Source organism: Urocampus carinirostris, chromosome 1 (genome assembly GCF_059441175.1).
Source record: "Urocampus carinirostris isolate Australia breed hairy pipefish chromosome 1, RoL_Ucar_1.0, whole genome shotgun sequence".
Lineage (NCBI taxonomy): Eukaryota > Metazoa > Chordata > Actinopteri > Syngnathiformes > Syngnathidae > Urocampus > Urocampus carinirostris.
The window spans coordinates 2,034,883-2,057,437 of NC_142349.1; the positions used below are offsets into that span (position 1 = coordinate 2,034,883).

General features: G+C 39.9%; 1 protein-coding gene across 1 annotated transcript; it reads right to left on the reverse strand.

Annotated features, from left to right (window-relative positions):
• Positions 1-4,327: 4,327 nt before the first annotated feature.
• On the reverse strand, positions 4,328-19,825 carry LOC148373217 (uncharacterized). The gene is made up of 6 exons (XM_088352806.1): positions 18,983-19,825; positions 12,585-12,985; positions 7,195-7,263; positions 6,179-6,230; positions 5,112-5,148; positions 4,328-5,022 (listed from the first exon to the last, which is right to left on the reverse strand). The coding sequence occupies exons 1-6, from the start codon at positions 19,485-19,487 to the stop codon at positions 4,980-4,982; spliced, it is 1,107 nt and encodes a 368-aa protein (XP_088208932.1). The 5' UTR covers positions 19,488-19,825; the 3' UTR covers positions 4,328-4,979.
• Positions 19,826-22,555: the final 2,730 nt, after the last annotated feature.

A 22,555-nucleotide genomic window follows, 5' to 3' on the forward strand; every position in this document is an offset into this window, starting at 1 on the left:
TACCCCAGGAAGGCCACGGTCTTGGCGTCGAACTCTCGACGTGGTGCCTCGCATCAGTAATCATGACAGATTATTATATACACCAGTTCAGAGTGCCCCCTGCTCACTGCCCGAAGACAGCTGAGATGCGCTCAAGCTCCCCTGCGACAATACTGAGGATAAGCGGTGCAGATAAAGGATAGATGGATATAGCCTATATATACACCGCCCTCTGCGTTTCCGTTGCTATGGTAATTCTGATTTATTTTGAACCATGTAATACTGCTCTGACTAAATACAACTCACTGAAATCTGCAGTCCTGGTACTGAAAAGTCAGTGTTTTTTTTTATCTCATGTTAATGTACCTCACGAGTACAGGTTGGATTCAGCCCTTGTCTATTCTCCTTTGTGAAATGGACCATTGTTCAGTGTTTTTCAACCAGTGTGCAGGGGCACACTTGTGTGTTGTGACACCTTGTCTAGTGGGCCACAGGGAATTTTCCAATCTCAACTTTAGAAAAAAGTAAGAAATTGCTCAATATCATTGCTTTATTTGAGTGATCAGCCGAGTAGCTAACATTCATCCATATCAGTAAGCGGCAGTATAAGAAAATGTTTGTTCTATTTATATACAAATCATGTGCTAATAGTTAGTGCAGTAAAGTAAATAACTTATTTTGTTTGGTGAAGCCGTTTAAGATTGCACTGAGAAAAATAACAAAATATATGTAATATAATAAAAATATTGCACACAATTTTGCTGATTTGCTGATTCATTCTTTTTTCTGAGTCTCATGAGGAAAGACGCTTCTCACACTTGCTCCGGAATTTCTTTCTTCTTTCTTCTTCAGAAATCAAGAAAAAGGACTTAAAAACAACAATGTAAAAATGGAGAAAGAACTTAAGAAAATCAAAGAGGTAATCGAGCCATATTGACAGATCATCAAAGAAAATCAACAACTATACAAAGAAATGGAAGAGATGTTAATAATTCTACGTGTCACGGGACCGGACCAGATCGGAGGCAGAAGGCAGGAAGGATGAACTCAATCGCGTAACGACCAGTTACTTTTATTTAGCAAAATAAAAGTTGTCCAACAACTCAGGGACAAAACAAAAAAAAACAGGCTTACAGGCAAACAGGAACTCAGACTAGGAATACTCACAAAACAGGCTTTTACTCAGAATGGGCAAACACAGGTTTCCTCAAGTCAAACAGAACAGATTAATGCAGAACAGAAAACGCAATGAACCAGCAACCGGCAATCCCCAAAATCCGCCTTTAAGAAGCACACACGCAAATTAGACGATCTGCTACAGCCGATGCCCAGGGGGCGGGGCCAGCCCGTCGCCACGGCGACCATGCTGGACATGACAGAGCCCCCCCCTTTAAGGGACAGCTCCTGAGGTCCCAAAAAGAAAATAAATACCTCCCACCCCGGAATGGGTCGACCCTCCCGATAAGGGCAACCCCGCTCCCTCCTCCGAACACACAGGAACGGGGAGAGGCAGGTGCCGTCTGCGTCGGACGGGTCGGACTTGGCGCTCGGCAGGGGGGTCGGACAGGCGATCGGCAGCGAAGTCGGACAGGCCATCGGCAGCAGAGTTGGACAGGCGATCGTCAGCGGAGTCGGACAGGCGATCATCAGGGGAGTCAGACAGGCGATCATCAGGGGAGTCAGACAGGCGATCATCAGGGGAATCAGACAGGCGATCATCAGGGGAGTCAGACGGGCGATCATCAGGGGAGTCAGACGGGCGATCATCAGGGGGGTCCGACGGGCGATTAGCAGGGGAGTCAGACGGGCGATCAGCAGGGGAGTCAGGCGGGCGATCATCAGGGGAATCAGGCAGGCGATCATCAGGGGGAATCAGACAGGCGATCATCAGGGGGAATCAGACAGGCGATCATCAGGGGGAATCAGACAGGCGATCATCAGGAGAGTCAGACAGGTAAGCAGGAGTCGGACAGGAAAGCAAGGGAGTCAGACAGGAAGCAAGAGAGTCAAACCAGTAGCCGGGAACGAAAGGTCGGCCGACAGGCGCGGCGTTCGGAGAGTCAGACAGACAAGCAGCAGTAGAATCAGACAGGCGAACAGCAGGAGAATCAGACAGGCGAACAGCAGGAGAATCAGACAGGCGAACAGCAGGAGAATCAGACAGGCGAACAGCAGGAGAATCAGACAGGCAAGCAGGAGAATCAGACAGGCAAGCAGGAGAATCAGAAAGGCAAGCAGAAGAGTCAAACCAGTAGCTGGGAATGAAAGGTCGGCCGACAGGCGCGGCGTTCGGAGAGTCGGACAGGCGAGCAGCAGGAGAATCAGACAGGCAGGCAGGAGACTCGGACAGGCAGGCAGGGGAGTCGGACTGGCAAGCAAGGGAGTCGGACTAGCAAGCGAGGGAGTCAGACTGGCAAGCGAGGGAGTCGGACTGGCAAGCGAGGGAGTCGGACTGGCAAGCGAGGGAGTCGGACTGGCAAGCGAGGGAGTCGGACTGGCAAGCAAGGGAGTCGGACTGGCAAGCAGGGGAGTCGGACTGGCAGGCAGGGGAGTCGGACTGGCAGGCAGGAGTGTCGGGCAAGCAGGCAGGAGAGTCGAACAGGCAGGCAGGAGAGTTGGACGGGTCGGCGTCAAATCTTCCCGGGGACCCCATTCGAGGCACAGCAATGGCCGCGACGGGCGGGGCCGTGGTTCGAACGGGCAGGTTAGGTGACCTCACTGGGCGCTTGCCAAACAGCGTCCTCCAGCTCTCCCCAAATTGTGTTGGGATCGTTCGCTGAGTTCACATCTTGGCTGGTTCTTTCTGTCACGGGACCGGACCAGATCGGAGGCAGGAGGCAGGAAGGATGAACTAAATCGCGTAACGACCAGTTACTTTTATTTAGCAAAATAAAAGTTGTCCAACAACTCAGGGACAAAACAAAAAAAAACAGGCTTACAGGCAAACAGGAACTCAGACTAGGAATACTCACAAAACAGGCTTTTACTCAGAACGGGCAAACACAGGTTTCCTCAAGTCAAACAGAACAGATAAATGCAGAACAGAAAACGCAATGAACCAGCAACCGTCAATCCCCAAGACCCGCCTTTAAGAAGCACACACGCAAATTAGACGATGTGCTACAGCCGGTGCCCAGGGGGCGGGGCCAGCCAGTCGCCACGGCGACCATGCTGGACATGACACTACAACATAAGACGGATGATTTTAAACAATGTGCTAGTCTCAATGATTTCATCATTACAGGATTGAAAGTCCAGCCGCGCGCAAGAAATACCAACTCAAACCAAAACATGGAAACATTGGCTCAATAAGTGATTTTTCAACTCAGAAATGTCAACATAACAATAAATAGGGACTTTGTTGACCTCTTCTATCAACTTTCTCTGAGAGGAAAAAGCTACAGGTTTCAAACCCATTGGAGAAGCGTTTCATTTTGAAGAAAAAAAAGGCCAAAAAGTTCATATGAACAAAAATCTCTTTTAATGGTACTGGAAAATTTGGGCTTAAAGGTGCTTATTAGGTGCTTGAATTTGGCCATGAAAAAGGTGCAGAAACCCCGGAATATACTTAGGATTATACAATGTATTTATTTAGTGTTTTATCTGCAGCCAGAAGCACATTTCTGTTTCTCTAACTGTAACCAACTATCCGATCTCAACTGTAGATCTTCAACTGGATATGAAGATCTGCTTCCCTGGGGTTGAGTCAGACTCAAATGTAGGGAGCATCACCAAAGGCCGCAGTACAACACAAAATGTAATGCTCCAATAGTAAATAAAGGATGAGTTGCTAAAAATGTACCTTTTTTGTTCTGCACATTGTTTCTGCAGTCGAGTGGTAGAAATATAATTTGATGTTTCTTAATATGTAGTATATTTAGATCTTAAACATAGTTTAACAGTTTTATTGAAGGACACGTTATAATATTAGACCACTAGATGTCTCTGTATTGTTGTGCAACCTAAAACGAGTGCTACAATCACAAGGAAGAAGACAAACTATGGAGACTTGTGACCAAACCGCACCATTCTTTTTCTCTTTTTTTGCCCAGGCTTTTACCAGTTTTTTTGTTTTTGGGGGTAACCTTAACAGAAAAAGGTGGATAATCACATCAGTTCTCTCTAGGTGGGCTTGTTTGGTGGAATGAATACAAATTTCTTGGCTTACGATAATTTAGAAATAAATGCACGTATAAATTTAAATGATTGTTTAAAATGTGTATGTCATGAGGTGTCGTACATACCAAAACACAGGACACAATGGATGTAGTCTAACCCCACTACGAGGTGGTTTATTCAAACAGCATAAAAAAAAATACTTTACTGGCAAGAAGGATGCATGGGACTGGGATAGCAGAGGATAAGGGTTTGAGTTAAAGAGGGGATTGTGGGGTGGCGAGAATCTTGGACTTGGAAACACCTTAAATAAGACAGTTGAAGTGGCAGTTCTTGGGATGAAGAGGGAAAACTTGAGAGGGAGATTTAAGAGAGGATCTTGGGGTGAAGAGAATTTTGAAATGAAACTTGGGAATACCTTAGAGAGGAGACTTGAAGAAGCAGGTCTTGGGGTGGAGAAACTGGAACGTGTAGGGAATTGAAGGAGTAGGTCGTGGGAGGCGAAGCTTGTTGTTTTGGTGAGTGAAAGTCTTCAGGAATTAAAACAGTTAAGCAAAGTGAAATGGTAGGTATTATAGCAATGGTGGTTGATTGTCAAATTGAAAATATCCAGGGAGAGAAAAAGTGAAGGGGATTGGAAAATGGGGTAAAGCTGCCATATTTTGGGGAAATGAGGGACTGCAGGGACTAAACCATGACAGTGTATTAATCAAATCAAACTTTTTAATTTATAATTAAGATTTTTTTTTCCCAATACTATGAGGCGCTAAATAATACACAATGTCCCTTTAAGTTACTGATTTCCAAAATCATTTGACAAAAAAACAAATAAAAGCAATCTGGGAGGAAGGTGAGTTATTCAATTGGCCACACGAAGGCAACCATTAGTTGGTGTCGTCATCCTCTTCGAAGACATCAGCAACAGTCCTGCGGGAAAAAAGGATTAACAAAAGCTAGAATTTGATTTAAAAATTAGGCCAATCACAGTTAAGTTTCAATAATGTGCAACAACTCACGTGTAGATTGATCCTGTCACTATGTCAAGGAAACCGCCTAAAGAAAACATAATTGTTTGTATCATACATATTATCGGTTAATCTTTCATAGACTGCATTATAATATATAATATTGTTATATAATATATAATGTAATTATATATACATGTATATATATAGATAGATATATATATATATATATATATATATATATATATATATATATATATAAAAAAAAAATATATATATATATATATATATATATATATATATATATATATACACATATACATACATAGATAGATAGATAGATACCCGCGGCGCAGTGGTTAGTGCTCGTGCGGCACAGTTCTAAGGTCTTGGGAACCTCCTGTGTGGGTTCAAATCCAGCTACCGGACTTACTGTGCGGAGTTTGTATGTTCTCCCCGTGCTTGCGTGGGTTTCCTCCGGGCACTCAGGTTTCCTCCCACATTCCAAAGACATGCATTTCAGGTGGATTGGCCGGTCCAAATTGTCCCTAGGTGTGAATGAGCGAGAGAGTTGTCTGTCCCTGTGTGCCCTGCGATTGGCTGGCAACCAGTTCAGGGTGTCCCCTGCCCACTGCCCGATGATTGCTGGGATGGGCTCCAGCCCCCCGCGACCCTACTGAGGATGATATGAGATGAGATATAAATATATATATATATATATATATATATATATATATATATATATATATATATATATATATATATATATATATATATATATATATATATATATATATATATATATATATATATATATATATATGGCCTTTTTTACTGTGGATTACAATCTAACTACAACAGAAACCTCTCACATCTAGTATTTTAAGTGCATTCGAAATGACAGAGTAGAACACGGAATGAGACATATACTGTAAGGTATGCAAATGATCAAGTAATAGGCCCCTCACATCTATTCTTGCTTGTACTGTATTGCAACAGGTAATTTCATCTATTAAGCTATTACATTATAAGATGATAATATTTAGCCAGAGTGACCAAACCAATATTTAATTAAGCTTTATTAAGAAATGTTGTCCATTTTGTAGTGATAGACTCACCAGGTTGACAAAGAGTTTGACATGCAGGACACATGTGACAGAAACTGCACATCTGCGAAAAGAATGAAGAAAATATAGTACATGAAATGTTTCTATATCTGTACTTTCAGCACTCAATTGTTGTGTGAAAAATGCTATACAAAAAAGATTTAATTTGAGTGGGTAATTTGGTTGTTGTCTTGACGTGACACAATGTCTTAAAATTCATTATTAACAAAAACAAACATCACAGTACATAACACATTTTGAATAATGGAGGCCAATTAAACATTTTTAATAGCATTTGGGTTGACTTCATATTCTGATGTCAACCTTTAAAGGGACAGTGTGTCATATTTTGTGCCTCCTGGTGGTACAAAAAAACGTTCAATTAGTAAAAAAAAGAAACATTAATTTGAATACAGGGCAAAAAAAACATGAACTATCATACCAATATATTTTTTGTGAAAAACCATAGGTCGACAAAATTTGTATTTCTTTCAGACAGTGGAATTCCTACCAAGAAGTCGCCGCCATGTTTGTTTGGAGATGATGGATAAAGACATGTGTTTAATACATGATTAGATTCTCATTCTATTCGTTTAATACTTGAATCAAGTTTATTTTTGTCCATGAAGCCCATGAACTGGAATTTATTTATTTGAATTTCTAAAATAACAACTTTTCCTGTTTTTACCATGTAACCAGGTTAATTGTTCAATCAATAAGAAAACATAATTTGACCAGAGAACCGCAATGACCCAGCACTGGTAAACTATTTTTAGAACAGGTATGCGGGCACCTCAATTGCCATTGTGGGGCACCCTGGTGCCAGCGGACACCACGTTGGAGACCCCTGGTCTAGACCATTATTGCAGTTTCCACGTTTTCTGTAACTACACAGCAAGATGGGTGAGCCCAAAATCGAAGATTTGACTTTTAAAGTTTGAGGCACACATGCTAACTACCATCTTGTCTGAGTTTCAGTATAATACATTATCAAAGATCAGAACATACTGGTTTGACACCAGTCTCACCTTGCAGTCATCACAGTGTTCCGAATGGTCTCCTTCTTCACAAGGACATTTATCACAGCTGTCACAGTGCTGAAAGGAAATAAAGTGACAGAAGTGTCACATATCATAGAAGGATCTTCAGCAGATACATTTGCAGGGCAAATACTGCAAATTACATTAGGATGTGGACATTTCATCAGAAGTATGAATATGAAATGTATCAATAGGTATGTTTACATACTGAAACTGTTGGGTTAGTCCTTCAATTTTGGAATTACTTGTGCACTGTATACTGTTAGATTATTAAGATGTGTCACTGTGTATGTAGTCACCATTGCATTATTTTTCAGCTATATGCGTTTTGTTTTATAATCAGCACATCATTACTTTGATAATCACATTATAAACTTAGTTGTTGTAAATACACCTAATACTTATCCACATATGTAAATGAGCATATACTGTCGATGTTTTGTCGATGCATTTCTGATGAAGAGCTTCTCCTTGCCCCTTCTGAAGGAGGACGTTCTCCTAAAGTGTGAGCAAGTGGCATTCACAAACTATGAAAGTGTGTAAACTCACCAGTATAAGTGATTGATGAGGGCCCGCAGCGTTGCCCTGTTAACACGGGGCAATTTTTTCAAAAGCTTCTGATACTGAGAGATTTTTAGACTTTCATCCTGAATCAGACCTGGGCAAATTACGGCCCGCGGGCCACATCCGGCCCTTTGTACGTCCCTGTCCGGCCCGCGTAGGACCAATTATACACCATAAAAAAAAAAATAAACTTTTATTTTGAAATTTTATTTTGACTACATATACACGTCATAGACGTAGCGCCTTCACGCGCGTATACACTTGAGTGAGTGAAGGTGATACTGTTCGCCAGGGTACCCTTCAAGATGTCGGCACACCCCAAGAAAAGAAAAGTTGATAACGAATGCCGTGTTTTCAACAAGACATGGACTGCCAAATATTTCTTTACAGAAATTAAAGGTAAAGCAGTGTGCTTAGTCTGTGGTACACAGGTTGCTGTGTTTAAAGAATATAATTTGAGTCGCCACTACACGACCAAGCATGAAGATGAATACAGAAACCTGTCTGGTGAAGAGCGTGCAAGAAAGTCTGATGCATTGCTAGCAAAACTACAAACCCAACAAGGTTTTTTCACTAAACTTCACACTTCCAGAGATGCAGCCGTCAGGACAAGTTATGTAATTTCTCATAAAATCGCCAGAAAAAGTAAGGCATTTTCCGACGGAGAGTTCATTAAGGAGTGTTTATTGGACTCTGCTGAGCTGATATGCCCAGAAAAAAAGGGCGCGTTTGAGAACGTTTCACTCTCCCGACGCACTGTAACGAGGCGGATTGAGGACATCGCGGGAAATTTAGAGCTTCAGTTGAAGAAAAGAGCGGCCGACTTTGACTTTTTTTCTCTGGCTTTGGATGAGAGCTGCGATATACGTGACACCGCCCAGCTGCTCATCTTCTTACGTGGGATAACCGCAGACTTTCAAATCACGGAGGAGTTGGCAGCCATGCAGTCAATAAAAGGGACAACCACAGGTAATGACTTGTTCAGAGAGGTAAATGCATGTATGGACATGTTAGGACTGAAATGGGACAAGCTTGCAGGTGTGACAACAGATGGTTGTCCAAATCTTGTCGGGAAAAATATTGGACTTTTAAAGAGAATGCAGGATAAAGTGACAGAAATGAACCCTGATCAGAAATTGACATTTTTGCATTGTATCATACATCAGGAAGTGTTGTGTAAGACAGTGTTAAAAATGAAACATGTTGTTGATTCTGTCACTAAAATAGTTAACTTCATCAGAGCGAGAGCTTTAAATCACAGACAGTTTGTTGCTTTGTTGGAGGAAAATGAGGCTGAACATGGTGACATAAGCTATTACTGCACTGTTAGGTGGCTCAGCCTTGGCAAAATTCTGAAAAGTGTCTGGGACCTGAGAGACCAGATTCAGGAGTTCTGTGTTCAGAAAGGTCATGACGTCTCAGAACTTTCAGATGAAGACTGGTTGGCAGACCTCGGATTCACTGTGGATGTGACTGCACTAATGAACGAACTTAATGTCAAACTGCAGAGCAAGGGCCTTTTTGTGCATGAGATGTACAGTGCAGTGAAGGCTTTTATGAGAAAACTGCAGCTTCTCTCAAGCCAAGTGAAGGACAACATTCTGACCTTCTTGCCAACACTTAAGGAAGCCAAAAGATCAGGCGATCACCTCCAAAAGTACTCAACCATGTTAGAAACATTGCATGCAGAGTTTTCAAGGCGATTTCAAGATTTCAAAACTCTTGAGAGTGAAATGCACATGGTCTCTTCTCCCTTCAAATGCAGTGTGGATGATGCGCCAAGTGAAGTTCAGATGGAACTCATAGATCTGCAGTCTGACACACTTCTGGCAGATCACTTCAAGTCAGTCTCACTGCTGGATTTTTACTCCTCCCTCAAAGAGGAGAACTTTCCACACCTGAGGAAGCATGCTCAGAGAATCCTAGTCCTCTTTGGATCTACCTATCGTTGTGAACAGACATTCTCAGTTATGAAGTTTAATAAATCCACACATAGATCCTCCATGACTGATGACCACCTCTCAGCTGTCCTTCGCATAGCCACTTCAGACATTCCGCCGGATTTCAATGCTCTTGTTCAAGCCCAGAACAGACTGGATTATTCTCACTGAAGAGGTGACATGAGGTGTAGAACATTAAAAGTTATTGTTTGTGGAAATTAACAAGTTAAAAATAAATTGCACTGGTTCAATGATTGTTTTTCTTATTTAACCAATACACGACAATTTCACATAGCCTAATATAAATATTTACAGAGTGCTATATTCTTCTGATTATCAGCATCAGCTATTCAAAATATTTAATTTGAGCATTTTACAATGAAAGAAAGTGTGTGGCCCTCTGACACAATTCAGGTTTCTCATGCGGCCCCTGATAAAAATTAATTGCCCACCCCTAGGACCTAAACAGTTGGTTCGTTGTGTACTGTGTTTCATTTATTTTGTAACTTTGTAATACATGTCCTCTACTAAGCTGCTCTCTTCAGCTTATTTTTTTCTTTGCCGAATCCCAGAAGTTCAATACGCTTCTGCACATTACTGATTAAACAAATGATAACAGATACATTACTGTACACACAGTTTCTTTATCCAGGATGTATTTCTTCCTTTGTTTTTGCCACAAAGAACTGTGGACTTGTAGTATACAGACAAATGATACAAGGAAACCCCGACTTGTCACATTCCTGCACTCTGGTTCCTGTTCTCTCTCTCTCTCTCTCTCTCTCTCTCTCTCTCTCTCTTTCTCTCTCTCTCTCTCTCTCTCTCTCTCTCTCTGTCTCTTTCTCTCTTTCTCTCTTCCTCCCCTCTAAATCTCTTGAACTTGCTTTATCTGGTCACTTACTTCCTGGTTCACTTTTCCTCTTCACAGTCGCAGTCACTTGTCCTCATTTCCCTCCTATCAGGAGTCTCCATCGTCACAATTTGTTTCTGTCTCTCGTCTCAGCCTTTTTGTTAATCCTGTGTATTGAACCCTTGCCTGACTTTCCGTATTACAAATACCGCCCGAAAAACTCTTGGACGTGCTGATTGAGTTTACTGGACCACCAACCTCTCGTCTCCATTTTGGACCACAATTGTTGCTTAGCTACCTGACTTCCTGTGTACCGAACGCTGTCCGAATAAAGACCTCCTTTACTACACTAATCTATTTTTCTGCAAAGTGCATTCACACCACCCCTTGTGGGTCCCCTGACACGGCATACCCGCTGATAAAGCCTCATTCGTATTTTTTGTTTTCTCAGAGACTTTTCTGTTTTCTTTTCTACAACCACAGCAACAATGCCATATTTGTAACCAAACATATATAATGTAAGTCCAAGCTTCTAGCAAGAAACCTACAAGCTCAACATGTAAACACAAGAGATGCAGAAATAGAACACAATTTTGGAGCGAGACAAAACAATAATGGTACTTTTCTTTCCGGGCAAAAGTTAAACACGTAAACAAAGTCTACTTGCATAAAGAGGTGGCTTCGCGCCTCGAATCGGATCGTTTGTAAACTCCTCGTATATGTGCGTTTGTCAAGGGGTACGATTGATTGGGGTTGGTCCAAAGATTGGAATTCTGATCTCTGTTGGACTATTCCCTACATGTAAACGTAGTGATTAATAAAAAAAAAATGTATACATAGATTTTTCTATTATAGTTTCCCCAGGATTTTTCCACTCAAATAAAAAACATTTTCAAGACTACAAGCAATGAAATTAATGACAGCACTACTGCTGGAGGTAGGTGCCAGGTCGTGACTAACCGTGCTGCCTGACGCAACATGGCCGCGACGACGAGTACTTTAAAGCACTGCGCCAAAGTAGCGGGGAAGGTATATGTATACCTGGCGGCTGAGGTTTTGTTTGCAAGGGTAGCTGGACCACACTGGCACAGAGGACGGACTGGCTCCCACCCTGCCAACCACTCCGACAACGACGGCAGGTTAGAGACTGACCGAATGTAAAGCTCCAACGTGATGCTACATTTTTGAAAATGCAAAAATCTTGATATTACGACTGACACATTGCATTTATCGGTCAGAGATCTGTCATGATTACCGATGTGAATCACCTGTGCCCGCGCCAACTGCCTCAGACTGTGATTGCCTCCCTGTCACTATTTAAACCCACTCCTATCTGTCCCCTTCGTTCAGTCCATCTGCAAACCTCAGTGTATACAAGGCAAGCCTTTTTCAACCCTGACTCCCACCTGTCCCGTTTTTGCTCCTGTCTGTCTCCGGTTACGACCCGTTTTTGATCCAGACCACATCTGCTCTCCCGTCCCGGCTTACGACCAGTTTCTGACCCCGACCACGTTTTTGCTCTCTTGCCCCGGCTATCGACCTGTTTTTCCATCATTGACACCGCCATCGCTCGCTACGGAAGATCCACTTCCGTGTTCGGATCACAAACCGAGTACGAGAGCGACTTGCTTCCCGCGCCTAGCGAACGCCGTATCTTGGGCGCAGCCCTTCCTCTTTCCTTTAACAAAACTTGTGAGAAACGTAACACAATTGGGTTCAGTTGTGGTCCTGACAGAGATCAATAAATGCTGAAAAGATGAATGATAATTTTATGACACAAAGTTCCATACTTTTGTTAGTTTACTTATTATACAGTTATTAGCTCTATCACGCAGATAAGACATAGAAAAACTAAGTCATTTGAGAGTCAAATTCAGGATTTGAAGACAAAATTTAAGACCTTTTCAATGCATTAGTTTGCGGTAATTAAATTTTAGACTTTTTCAAGTTTCTAAGACATTGGGGGAACCCTGTATTTATTTAGTGAACCCTATTATTAATGATTTTGCATGCGGAACACTTACCTCACATAATTCGCAGTATGTGCACACAGATCCCTTGTGATATTTTCCTTCTTCATCATCATCATCATCATTATCGTCCTTTTTGTCATTGTCATCATCGTTATCATCATCACCGTTGTCATCATCGTCGTTATCATCATCATGATCATCGTGATCACCGTCATTTTCATCGTTATTATCGTCATTGTCATTGTCATTGTCATCGTTATCATTATCATTGTCATCATCGTCATCATCTTCATCATCGTCGTCATCATTATCATCATTGTCATCATCATTATCGTCACTATCATTATCATTATCGTCGTCATCATCATCGTCATCATCATTGTCGTCATTATCATTGTCGTCATTATCATCATCCTCGTCATCATCTTCGTCATCATCATCGTGTTCCTCATCTGTGAATATCATTAAAATTTATGGTTATTGTGAAAATTGTGTTGCATTCTGAATTTCTATACATTTGGTCATACTTACATGTAAATATATATTAATTGTCTTTTCTATTAGTATTTTAATTTTACATCACTTGGCTTATACTGTACAAATTGTTGTCATGATTGGGTGCCTGCAGTCTCTATTTTCCTCCGAAAGATGGCAGCTTTACCCAACTTTCCAGTCCCCTTCACTATTTCTCTCCCTGGGTGTTTCTAATTTTACAATCACCTACCTCTGCTATGAGTATCCTGTTCTCCCACCTCACTTTGCTGAACCGTTTTGACCCCTGAAGACCTTCACTCACCAAAACTTCCCATGACTTTTTTCGTCCAGTTTCGTCTACTCCTAGACCTGCCACACCAATCTACTCCTTTGGTTTCTTTTTTGTCCCATGATCATCCACCCAAGCCATCTTCCTTTATGGTAGTCCCAAACCTTCCCTTCAAGATTTTTCTTCACCTTTAGACCCCCGCACTAGTTTCCCTTGCAAGCCTCCCTCTCAAGATCTCCTCCTCTGCAATCCTGGTCTTACTCCCCTCTCCTACCGGTAAAGTATTGTTACTGTTTAAATTAACGTACCCCTAGTGGGGTTTGACCACATCCCTTTTGTCCCACGTTTGAGTCTGTCAGACACTTTCTGACAACAGTAAAAGTATTGTACAAGTAAGTCTATTAAACATGCAGCATTGTGGATATCTTAATGCCATTTCTTGGTCTGATCTGTTATTGGTGACTTTTGGTGCACCTGGTGCAAGAACTTTGTGCAATATACATAACCTACCTTTAATTTCCTTAGTGAAGGCCTTGATTTTAATTGAGGTCTGTGTGCATATGTAATTTAAGATAGCATAGCACAAATATATACACTCACAGCTCATAGTTTTACAATTCTTAACAACAATTGGGTCTCTCAAAGCAATATTTCTACCAAACATTGTGAATTTTCGTTACAATTGTGTTCAGTTGATTTATTTATTGATTGAAAGTATGTTTAAAGACACATGGACAGTAATGATGGGTCTTTGCACCACACGTGTTCACAATCAAAATTTAAAGAAAAGAAAAGTGGAAAATGAAGCCTAAAGCCATTTAATATCTTGTAATAATTAACAGAGCTCTTAGATATTTCTCTCTTTTCCCAAATACTCTCTCCCTGGGTGACAAGTTCTCAATACAACAATTACTAGAAAATATAACCCTTTGTATATAGAATTACAGGTAGTTCACAATTTATTGAAATTAATATATTACCCAACAAACAATTAGGAGTCACAAAGCCACTGCATTCACCATAAGTTACTGTTATCATTATAAGTTTCCCAAAAATGTTTTACAATACCCTGAAATCTCACAATGTGCTGTAATGTCAGCATAAAAAAGCTTGTTTTCCATCAGTGGCACAGATGTTCTACAGAGAAAGAGAGAGGTCATGAAGAAAGAGAGAAACTAGGTATATTGTGTCGAGCCGGTCAGTAAATTATCAAAATATTTATGTGACTCGGTATTCATATATTAGGTATACAATCTGTTTTATTTTGGCAATAATATATTAAAAAAAAACTATTAGTTTGCAAAGTGGCCCTCCTACACCTCGCTTTAAGCTTAAGTCTCCCTCTTGTTCCATTATAGAAATTTGGCACACCAAATTAGTCTCTCTTTCTCTGTAGACTTACATGAACAAGACAAAAGGTATTGTTTTTTGAAAAACAGGAAAAAAGAGAGAGAAAGAATGTTCCCTGAATAGAAAGCACTCTTTCCAATGAAACAGAATCAAACAGCTAAAAAAAGAACAATGACTGCCATTGATAACAGGCTCAGATGTCAAATTGTCTTTTCGTGCTTTCAATCTCTCTCATACAAATACTTCTGCAGTCCACAAAGTTCATGTCTAGTGTACTGTATGAAGAACTTCGGACAGACGTGCTTCAGGTGGGCCAGTTCAATTCCCCCAATGTGATCATAACTCTAAAGTTAAGTGGAAAAAAAGAACACAGGGTAAGAAACAGGAAGCGACATTGGCAAGCTGTAAAGTGGTGTAGGAGGGACTTTGATGAGAGGATAGGAATACCTAAGACAATTGACAAAAGAGGACTAACAACCTCCCTTCTTTTGGGTAGTACCGGTACACTATCTATTTTTTTATCCTGAATGAGTTGTCCTCTATTTCAAAGTTAAATATGACATACACTGTATGTGGAATTCCTATTGCGTTATCATATGCTCTTTGGTTTTGAATAGACCAGAGGTCAGAACCGCTTTGAGCCAAAGAGCCATAAAAGCAAAAATATTTTTTTATATTTTTAAAAAGTTTGTTTTGGGTTAAAGTTCGTTCTGTGGCTTTTCGACATAAAGTGTCTCAACAATGAACATCGATTGTTTAATGAACTTTCATCAGTGTCTGAAATATGCCTGGACGCCCAGGGCGTGCATCTTTTACGTCGGGCGTATAACTTACAAAACGTCCCCGCCCGGGTGGCCGACAACTTTTTCAGGAAAAAAAATATATTTCGGGATTTTTTTTTTCAAATCAGACGTTTGCTTTATTCCGATTTCAAAATCTTCGTTCGGTTTGGAAATTTCAGTTCGTTTGGCAATTTGCATACTCGGCAGCCAATCAGAAGCCTGCATCGAATAACTTTGTGCTTCCGGACTATCCCGAGCACTATGAGGTTGTGCATTTGCAATCATTTTCCAAAGTAGACGCACAGAGAACACAATAAAAATGGTCAGAAATCATGCCAAAACCTAAGCCCCAGAAGAAAGATTCAAAAGAAGCTAACAAAATTTATGACGCTACAAAACGTAAACGTACATTAAAAGCATCGAAGAAAGAGGAGTTCACGTGGCTTGTAGCAGAAGGCGCAACGCAAACATTGCATAAATTAAGATTAGTAAATACAGGTACATACTGATGGAAGATGGAAAACAGCGATGTCATATACATGCAATGAATGTTGTAAGTAGATTTATAATAAACTTAATTTTAAAGTGTTGTTCTGTTATGTATTCTGATTATCAATCTTTGCAACTATGTTGTTGTTTTTTTTGCGATTAGTAGTCCAATGTGTTTCAAGTTGGGAAAAAGGCAACTTTATAGCTGGGCAGGGAACTTTTCGGAGTTGTCTGCCTTGGTGTCCTGTAACTCTTTGTCATGAGTTTCAGACACTGCTTTCATTTAATTGATATTTTCTTTTGCAATTTACAGCCACAATGGGGTCTGATAGTGTGAAACTTGGACTGTAAACTAGTAGACTGAAACCTTTACTCATCATTATTTTCTCATTGTGTCGGCTTGGGGCGTGGAACAATTGGCCCTGTATGAAGTAATACATTAAATAATTGCACATGTTCGATTCTATCTCCGATCCATATTTACTCAAGTAAAAAACCATGTAATGTATGGCTCCCCAGCCCTAGGTACCTGACACCCCAAAAGATAACGACTTGGAAACTGTTAAGGATAATATTTTCTTAATAGGTTAAAACTGAAGTGATCAGCAAGAGAGGCAAATGTAGGTTTACAAATGTATTCACTGCGCAGTGGGTAGACTAGACGGGTCTCACACCGTTTCCGCGCAGCCAACGGGTTTTGTTCAAAAGTTTGCGCATGCGCAGGAAATATCAATGACGTCACATATACGTCACCGGTTCAAAGTTCGCACATGCGCAGGAATTACCAATGACGTCACACATACGTCTTTCGGTTCCAAAATAGAAAAATAGTAAATACAAAACTGTAAAAACGAGTTGAAATGTAAGTCAAGTTCATCAGGATTATTTGTAACATAGAACACAGAGAAATACACAATTAACTAAATATGATCTGCTTTTACAGAAACCCTTGGAAAATAGGGTTAAATAGACTCAACCCCTAAAAATAATAAATTTTTACCAGAAAACCATTATGACCCAGTATTGGTGAGCTATTTTCAAAACAGGCTCGTGGGCCCCTCAGCTGTCCTTGACAACAGACAACAGAGGAATACCACACTTATTAGTCAAGTGAAAGTCAAAGATTAGTCATTTTGTGTTGAAATTTGGATTTATTTACTGTAAAGGTTGAAGAGCGCTATTAAAGTTTTATTTGAATTTATAACAAATGTTCTTTGTTTCTCTTTGCATTATTAAACATTTCTTTCGCCAATTTCTTGGCTATTACAGCAAATACATATCGGTTTCAATTATCTGTTATCAGCCTCCTCTTAATACAGTACAGTACTAACAATCAGCCATGAAAAACCAATATCGGTCAATCCTTAACATGCATGTACAGGTGCATCCTACAAGATTGTGCTGTAATTTTCACAGACAGGTGATTAAAGTAAAATACAATATTGACTTTGATTTAGCAAGAAATTGGAACTCTAAACTTGGCCAAAACTCCAATAAGTGTATTAAAATTGATTTTTCTCCTTTAATAAACAAATGTTTTGTGGTGAATCTAGAGAGAAAAGTAAAGGATTTGAACAAAATCGTATAATTTTTGTCTCTTCTTAATTTGTAAACTAAAATGTAGGAAGAATTTCTTCATTGAGATAACAAAATTGTGGTTGTTTTTTTGTTTGTTTTTTTGAGGGGGGAATTTACACTGTTATAAACACAATATTAATCAAAATGCTATGTTGGAGTTGCCAGGACTGATAGCGAGACCTGATAATCAGGTGATTCTGTTTTCAACCCCTTAATTTTCCTGTAAAATTAGCTTGTAATCCTATTCCAAGACGTACCCAAAGCAAATTGAATGCGGTTCTTGAACTGTTTGGAGAATATGGAGGGTTTTGCTCTCTTTTGAAAGGTACCATTCTGAAATGTTTATCCAAAACTGAAATAATCACAGCAAGTTCTACTAACATTTAGTGTTCTAAGTAGGAATACACAAAAAATTGAAGGTTTTTATTCTCGCCTTATTTTTTTCTGCCTACAGAAGAGTGTAGCATGGGCATGTTAGCTGGAAAACAGCTGGGAAAATACCTTGAAGCCTTTTCTGGTCAAAGGTCAAATTTGATCACAATCTGAAAAACTAAACATTATATTTTACACATTTGTCTTGATGTATGTCAAAGCGTTTCCAAAAGTGGCCATTTGGAGATAACCAGTTTATAACTCTAAAACCTTTGCAACCTTGTATTTTACAGTGGACAATTTTTAGACGTTGTGAAAGAGTTTTAAATGTCTGACTTTTCTTCCCAGAAGTCAACCAGTGATTGTGCATACTTACATTTGATAATCAAAAAAATCGAAAAAATTGAGTTCCATTACGCACATTTATTTAAATACACATTGTAATATGAATATATCTATGTTGGGAAATTCATTGGCTAACCAATGTGTCAACAAAATTACTGGCTGAAGATTTTTCAAGCAAAAGTTGTCATGTCGTTTTTTTTTTCAATACAGGCCCTTATAGGTCGTCACAGGCTAAGGATCGTTAAAAACAACTTGCAATTGGCCGAGAGGGGTTCCAATCAAAATGTCTGAGGCTAACAGCCATATTGGAAATGATCTCACTTTTCTCAATTTTTTTGCTTTTAAAAGGATATTATTTGGTGAAACAAGCGGATTACAACAAAGATGGTCAAACGATGCAGGATTGCTTTTAGGCAGATTTTTTTTAATCTGTCGGCATTATCGTGTTATTTTACACGGTTGAAATTACTGGGATTTCCTGGATGTAACAAGACCATCTATGTCGAGAATCGTTTCATCAGCTGACCATTAGAGCATGTTATTGGTAAGCTATGCCGGCTTTGTATCAGAATAATTGTGATGTTCCTGTGATAAGTATATTTAAAAATCATATCTTTATACATTCAATCATATGTTGAATCCCAAGATTTTAAGCTTTCCAATGATACGTGGCATAATGTGTTTTAGTGTCTGCTGACATCGTGAAGACACGTCTTTGTTATTCAGCAGTTTGATAGCCCGCAGGCAGAATCTTAAAGGGTTAAACTAACCTTCATGGTCATCATCGTCATCGTCGTCATCATCGTCGTCATCATCATCGTCATCATCGTTATCATCATCGTTATCATCATCGTCGTCGTCATCGTCATCGTCATCGTCGTCATCGTCGTCGTCGTCGTCGTCGTCGTCGTCATCGTCATCGTCGTCATCATCATCGTCATCATCATTGTCATCGTCATCATCGTCATCATCGTCGTCATCGTCATCATCGTCATCATCGTCATCATCGTCATCATCGTCATCATCGTCATCATCGTCATCATCGTTGTCGTCATCATCACCGTCGTCATCATCACTGTCGTCATTGTCGTCGTCGTCGTCATCGTCGTCGTCATCGGCGTCGTTGTCATCATTATCATCATCATCATCGGCCACCAAGCCTTGCTCGGAGTGGAACGGCAGATCTTGTGCCTTGGCCACAGGAGCCAATGGGGTGTGGAAGGAGCAGAGCAGTGTCATCAACAACGCCAAGATAAGACTTCTTAAGGATGCCATGTTGTCCACAGAAAAGAATGGGCCAGCTCCAAAGGGACAAAACCAAGATTCGCGCCAGGAGACCACAACTAATTTTTAGGTCTGCAAACACTCTCACAAATTCAAACCTGATCTTGAGCACCTGCTACACAGCGAAGAAATGCACTGATGGTCAGGCTCGTAACAGGCTCCTGTAGATGAAAAGTATTCCAAGCTAATTCCTGCACGTGTTCCCAGTTGCAACACAAAAAAAACAAAAGTCTTTGATTAAAATTGCAGTTTTCAGTCGGAGCTTTTGTGATTGCTGTAAAGGACTGGTCAGTCTTGGATACACTAGCAGGATAGACTGCAAAAGAGTGAGACCAACTCATGGGGTAAGATGATAAGACAGGACTGCTGGAGGTATGTTGAGACTGACTGACAGGAGCACATGTTGGTATGCAGTATGAATCCATAAATTGTTCAGGCTACTCTCTCTGATTGTAGAAATGCAGTATTTTCTTATTGTCATTAGTCGTATAACTTAAATAATCTCACTCAGGGACGATATTAGGTTCACTGCAAGTGCTACTAACATTGAGTAATCTAAGTTGGAAGACACAAAAACATTTGCAACTGTGTATTATACAATTATGAAAGAGTTGTAAATGTCTAACTTTTCTTCCCAGAAGTCAATCACTACTTGTACATGATAATAGAAAAATCGTAAAAATTGATCCCTGGTTCCATTTATTTTCTGCTCTAATTTGAATACATATTGTAAATATTTATACATTTATGTTGGGAAATTCACACACAGAAGTAGAAGGTTTTTATTTTCGCCTGAACTTTCTTTCTTGTAAATCACATGCCTGCATATGAGTGTAGCATGGGCATCTTAGCTGGAAAATGGCTGGAAAAATATCATGAAGCCTTACCTGGTTTCAAGTTGATCACAATATAAAAAAAAGATTTTCCAAGAATATGTCTTGGCGTTTCTAAAAGTCGTCATTTGGAGATTCCAAAAGGATCAGTGAATGGTGACATCATAAAGCCACGTCTTTGCTTCTCAACAGTTAGACTATAATACATTGAAGCCTCCACAGACCCTGCCACTATGCCGCAAGTGACACTAGCCAAGTCAAGAGGGGCGCATGTGCGGTGCTAAGAATTAAATGGACTGAACCATTTCAAAGCAGTGGGGTATTTCTGAAGCTGTATTGTTCACATTGTTGTTTTGATTTCCTTTTTTAATTCTCTTATCTAGCGTATTTCATCATATATAATCCTATACTGTCCTTTATAATGGAAAAGAAAATTTCCAAAATGCTATACTTTTTAGGGGTGCTTGGGTTGAATTCGGAGGTTCTTCAGCACCCCCCAAAAACAGGCTGGGTACGCCGTACAGTTAACGAGGGAGTCACGTAGTCAATAGCAGGGATAAAACTTCAAACCAGTTCAATTGTCTGTTGCTTGTCATGTTTTTCGACAATTCTTTGTTACACATGGATCATACTTATGTTCCGGCACAGGAAGGCCTCCAGCTTATATGTATAAATGCCAATTTTAAGGCATGAGAGTAACTGCTGATTCCAGACGAATGATGCAAAACTGTTCAAGCTCAAACCAACTAGTCACCTTTTTAAATCCAAAGTATGGCATGCAGAGTATGCTGAGGACATACATGTGTCTTTTTTTTCTAAAAGTATAATGATTGCATATTACTAATGAACTTTGACTGCTCCATAGAGTGATTGATTAGCAGTTAGAGGGTTCAGACAGCTTTTTCATGGGCAAATTCAAGCCCTTTTTAAGGATTTTCAAAGCCAATTTTCCTATTTTTCCAGTACTATTGAAAAAATAAATTCATTGCTGATCAAAAGAACAGGAGCCTAAACTTTCGCTTCAAACCCTGACTCTCGCCACAACCTTATTTTGGAACCCTAAAAATGGTTAAAAAATTTTGAACACCTAACTTGAAAAATCATGGTGGCAATTGCAAGCATTTACAATCACTTTATCTAAAGTTCAAGCACTTCCATCAGGATTCTATTATTTCGAAACTATCCCAGTCATGTTTTAAGGCGTCCTTGAGTCGGCCATACGTTATCAGAACTCCTGAAGAAGCCAGTTAGATCCTGTCTTAACAAGCCTGTTTGTGAATATGTGACTTCCTTTCCTTGTCGTTTAAGTTTTGGTTTCCATTTGTCAAATCCACAGGGAGATAAATATTCTTGCATGCCTTTTGGAAGAATGCTCTCCTGAACAATTGGTCCAGAGTGCACTCTGTTTTATTTTATTTTGTAATAATTTTGTAAGTCCTCAACTGAATCTTCTACTCTTATTCTTCGTCTAAATACTCGGTCTGAATGCCACAAGAAGAAAACGCGGACAACAATGCCATGACTCTATCAGCATGAACATGTTTCTGTAAAAATCCGATTCATATGTGAATATCCATGTTTACTTAATAACCACGTTTTGCAGAATTAATGGCAGAATTTAAATTTGAATTGTCTTTATTGTCATAGATAACAACGCAGTGAACATTGTTTCAAACTAGATAAAACATGGAACTCCAGGATCAACACGTCAAAAAGAAAAATAGCATAGAATAATGTCAGGACGAATAGGAAAAACTTAGCTTGTTTATTGGAGACCATCTAATAATTTATTCGCTGTGTAGAAGGTCCTCAAGATTGGGTTCGAATTTGTGAGGCCTTTTTTCGACCTGAACAATTGTTTTGGACTTCTTGCGCGAATCTTGGTTTATCCCTTGTGACCTGGCCCAGTCTGGTCTGTGGACAACATGGCATCCTTGGAGACTGGCCTAAATTTTAATAATGGTGTAAGAAAAAACAGTACATCATAACCAGTGTTGGGCACCTTAGTTTGAAAAGTTAACGAGTTATAGTTACTCACTACTTCTTCCAAAAAGTAACTGAATTACTCTATAGTAAAAGCAACTAGTTACCAGAAAAAGTAACTATTTCCGTTAAACAAAAAAACCCATATGTAAACACACACGAAAACGTACGTAAAAATGCACAAAAACGGACGCAAACATGCACAAAATGTACATAAACACACAGAAGTTTATGTTACCTCGC

Excerpts from the sequence above, each read along its gene's own strand:
- LOC148373217 (XM_088352806.1), bottom strand. The coding sequence starts at position 19,487 with ATGGCATCCTTAAGAAGTCTTATCTTGGCGTTGTTGATGACACTGCTC. Across the intron at positions 7,264-12,584 it reads CATACTGCGAATTATGTGAG|CACTGTGACAGCTGTGATAA; the intron begins GTAAGTGTTCCG and ends ATTTCCTTTCAG. Across the intron at positions 5,023-5,111 it reads GTGACAGGATCAATCTACAC|GACTGTTGCTGATGTCTTCG; the intron begins GTGAGTTGTTGC and ends TTTTTCCCGCAG.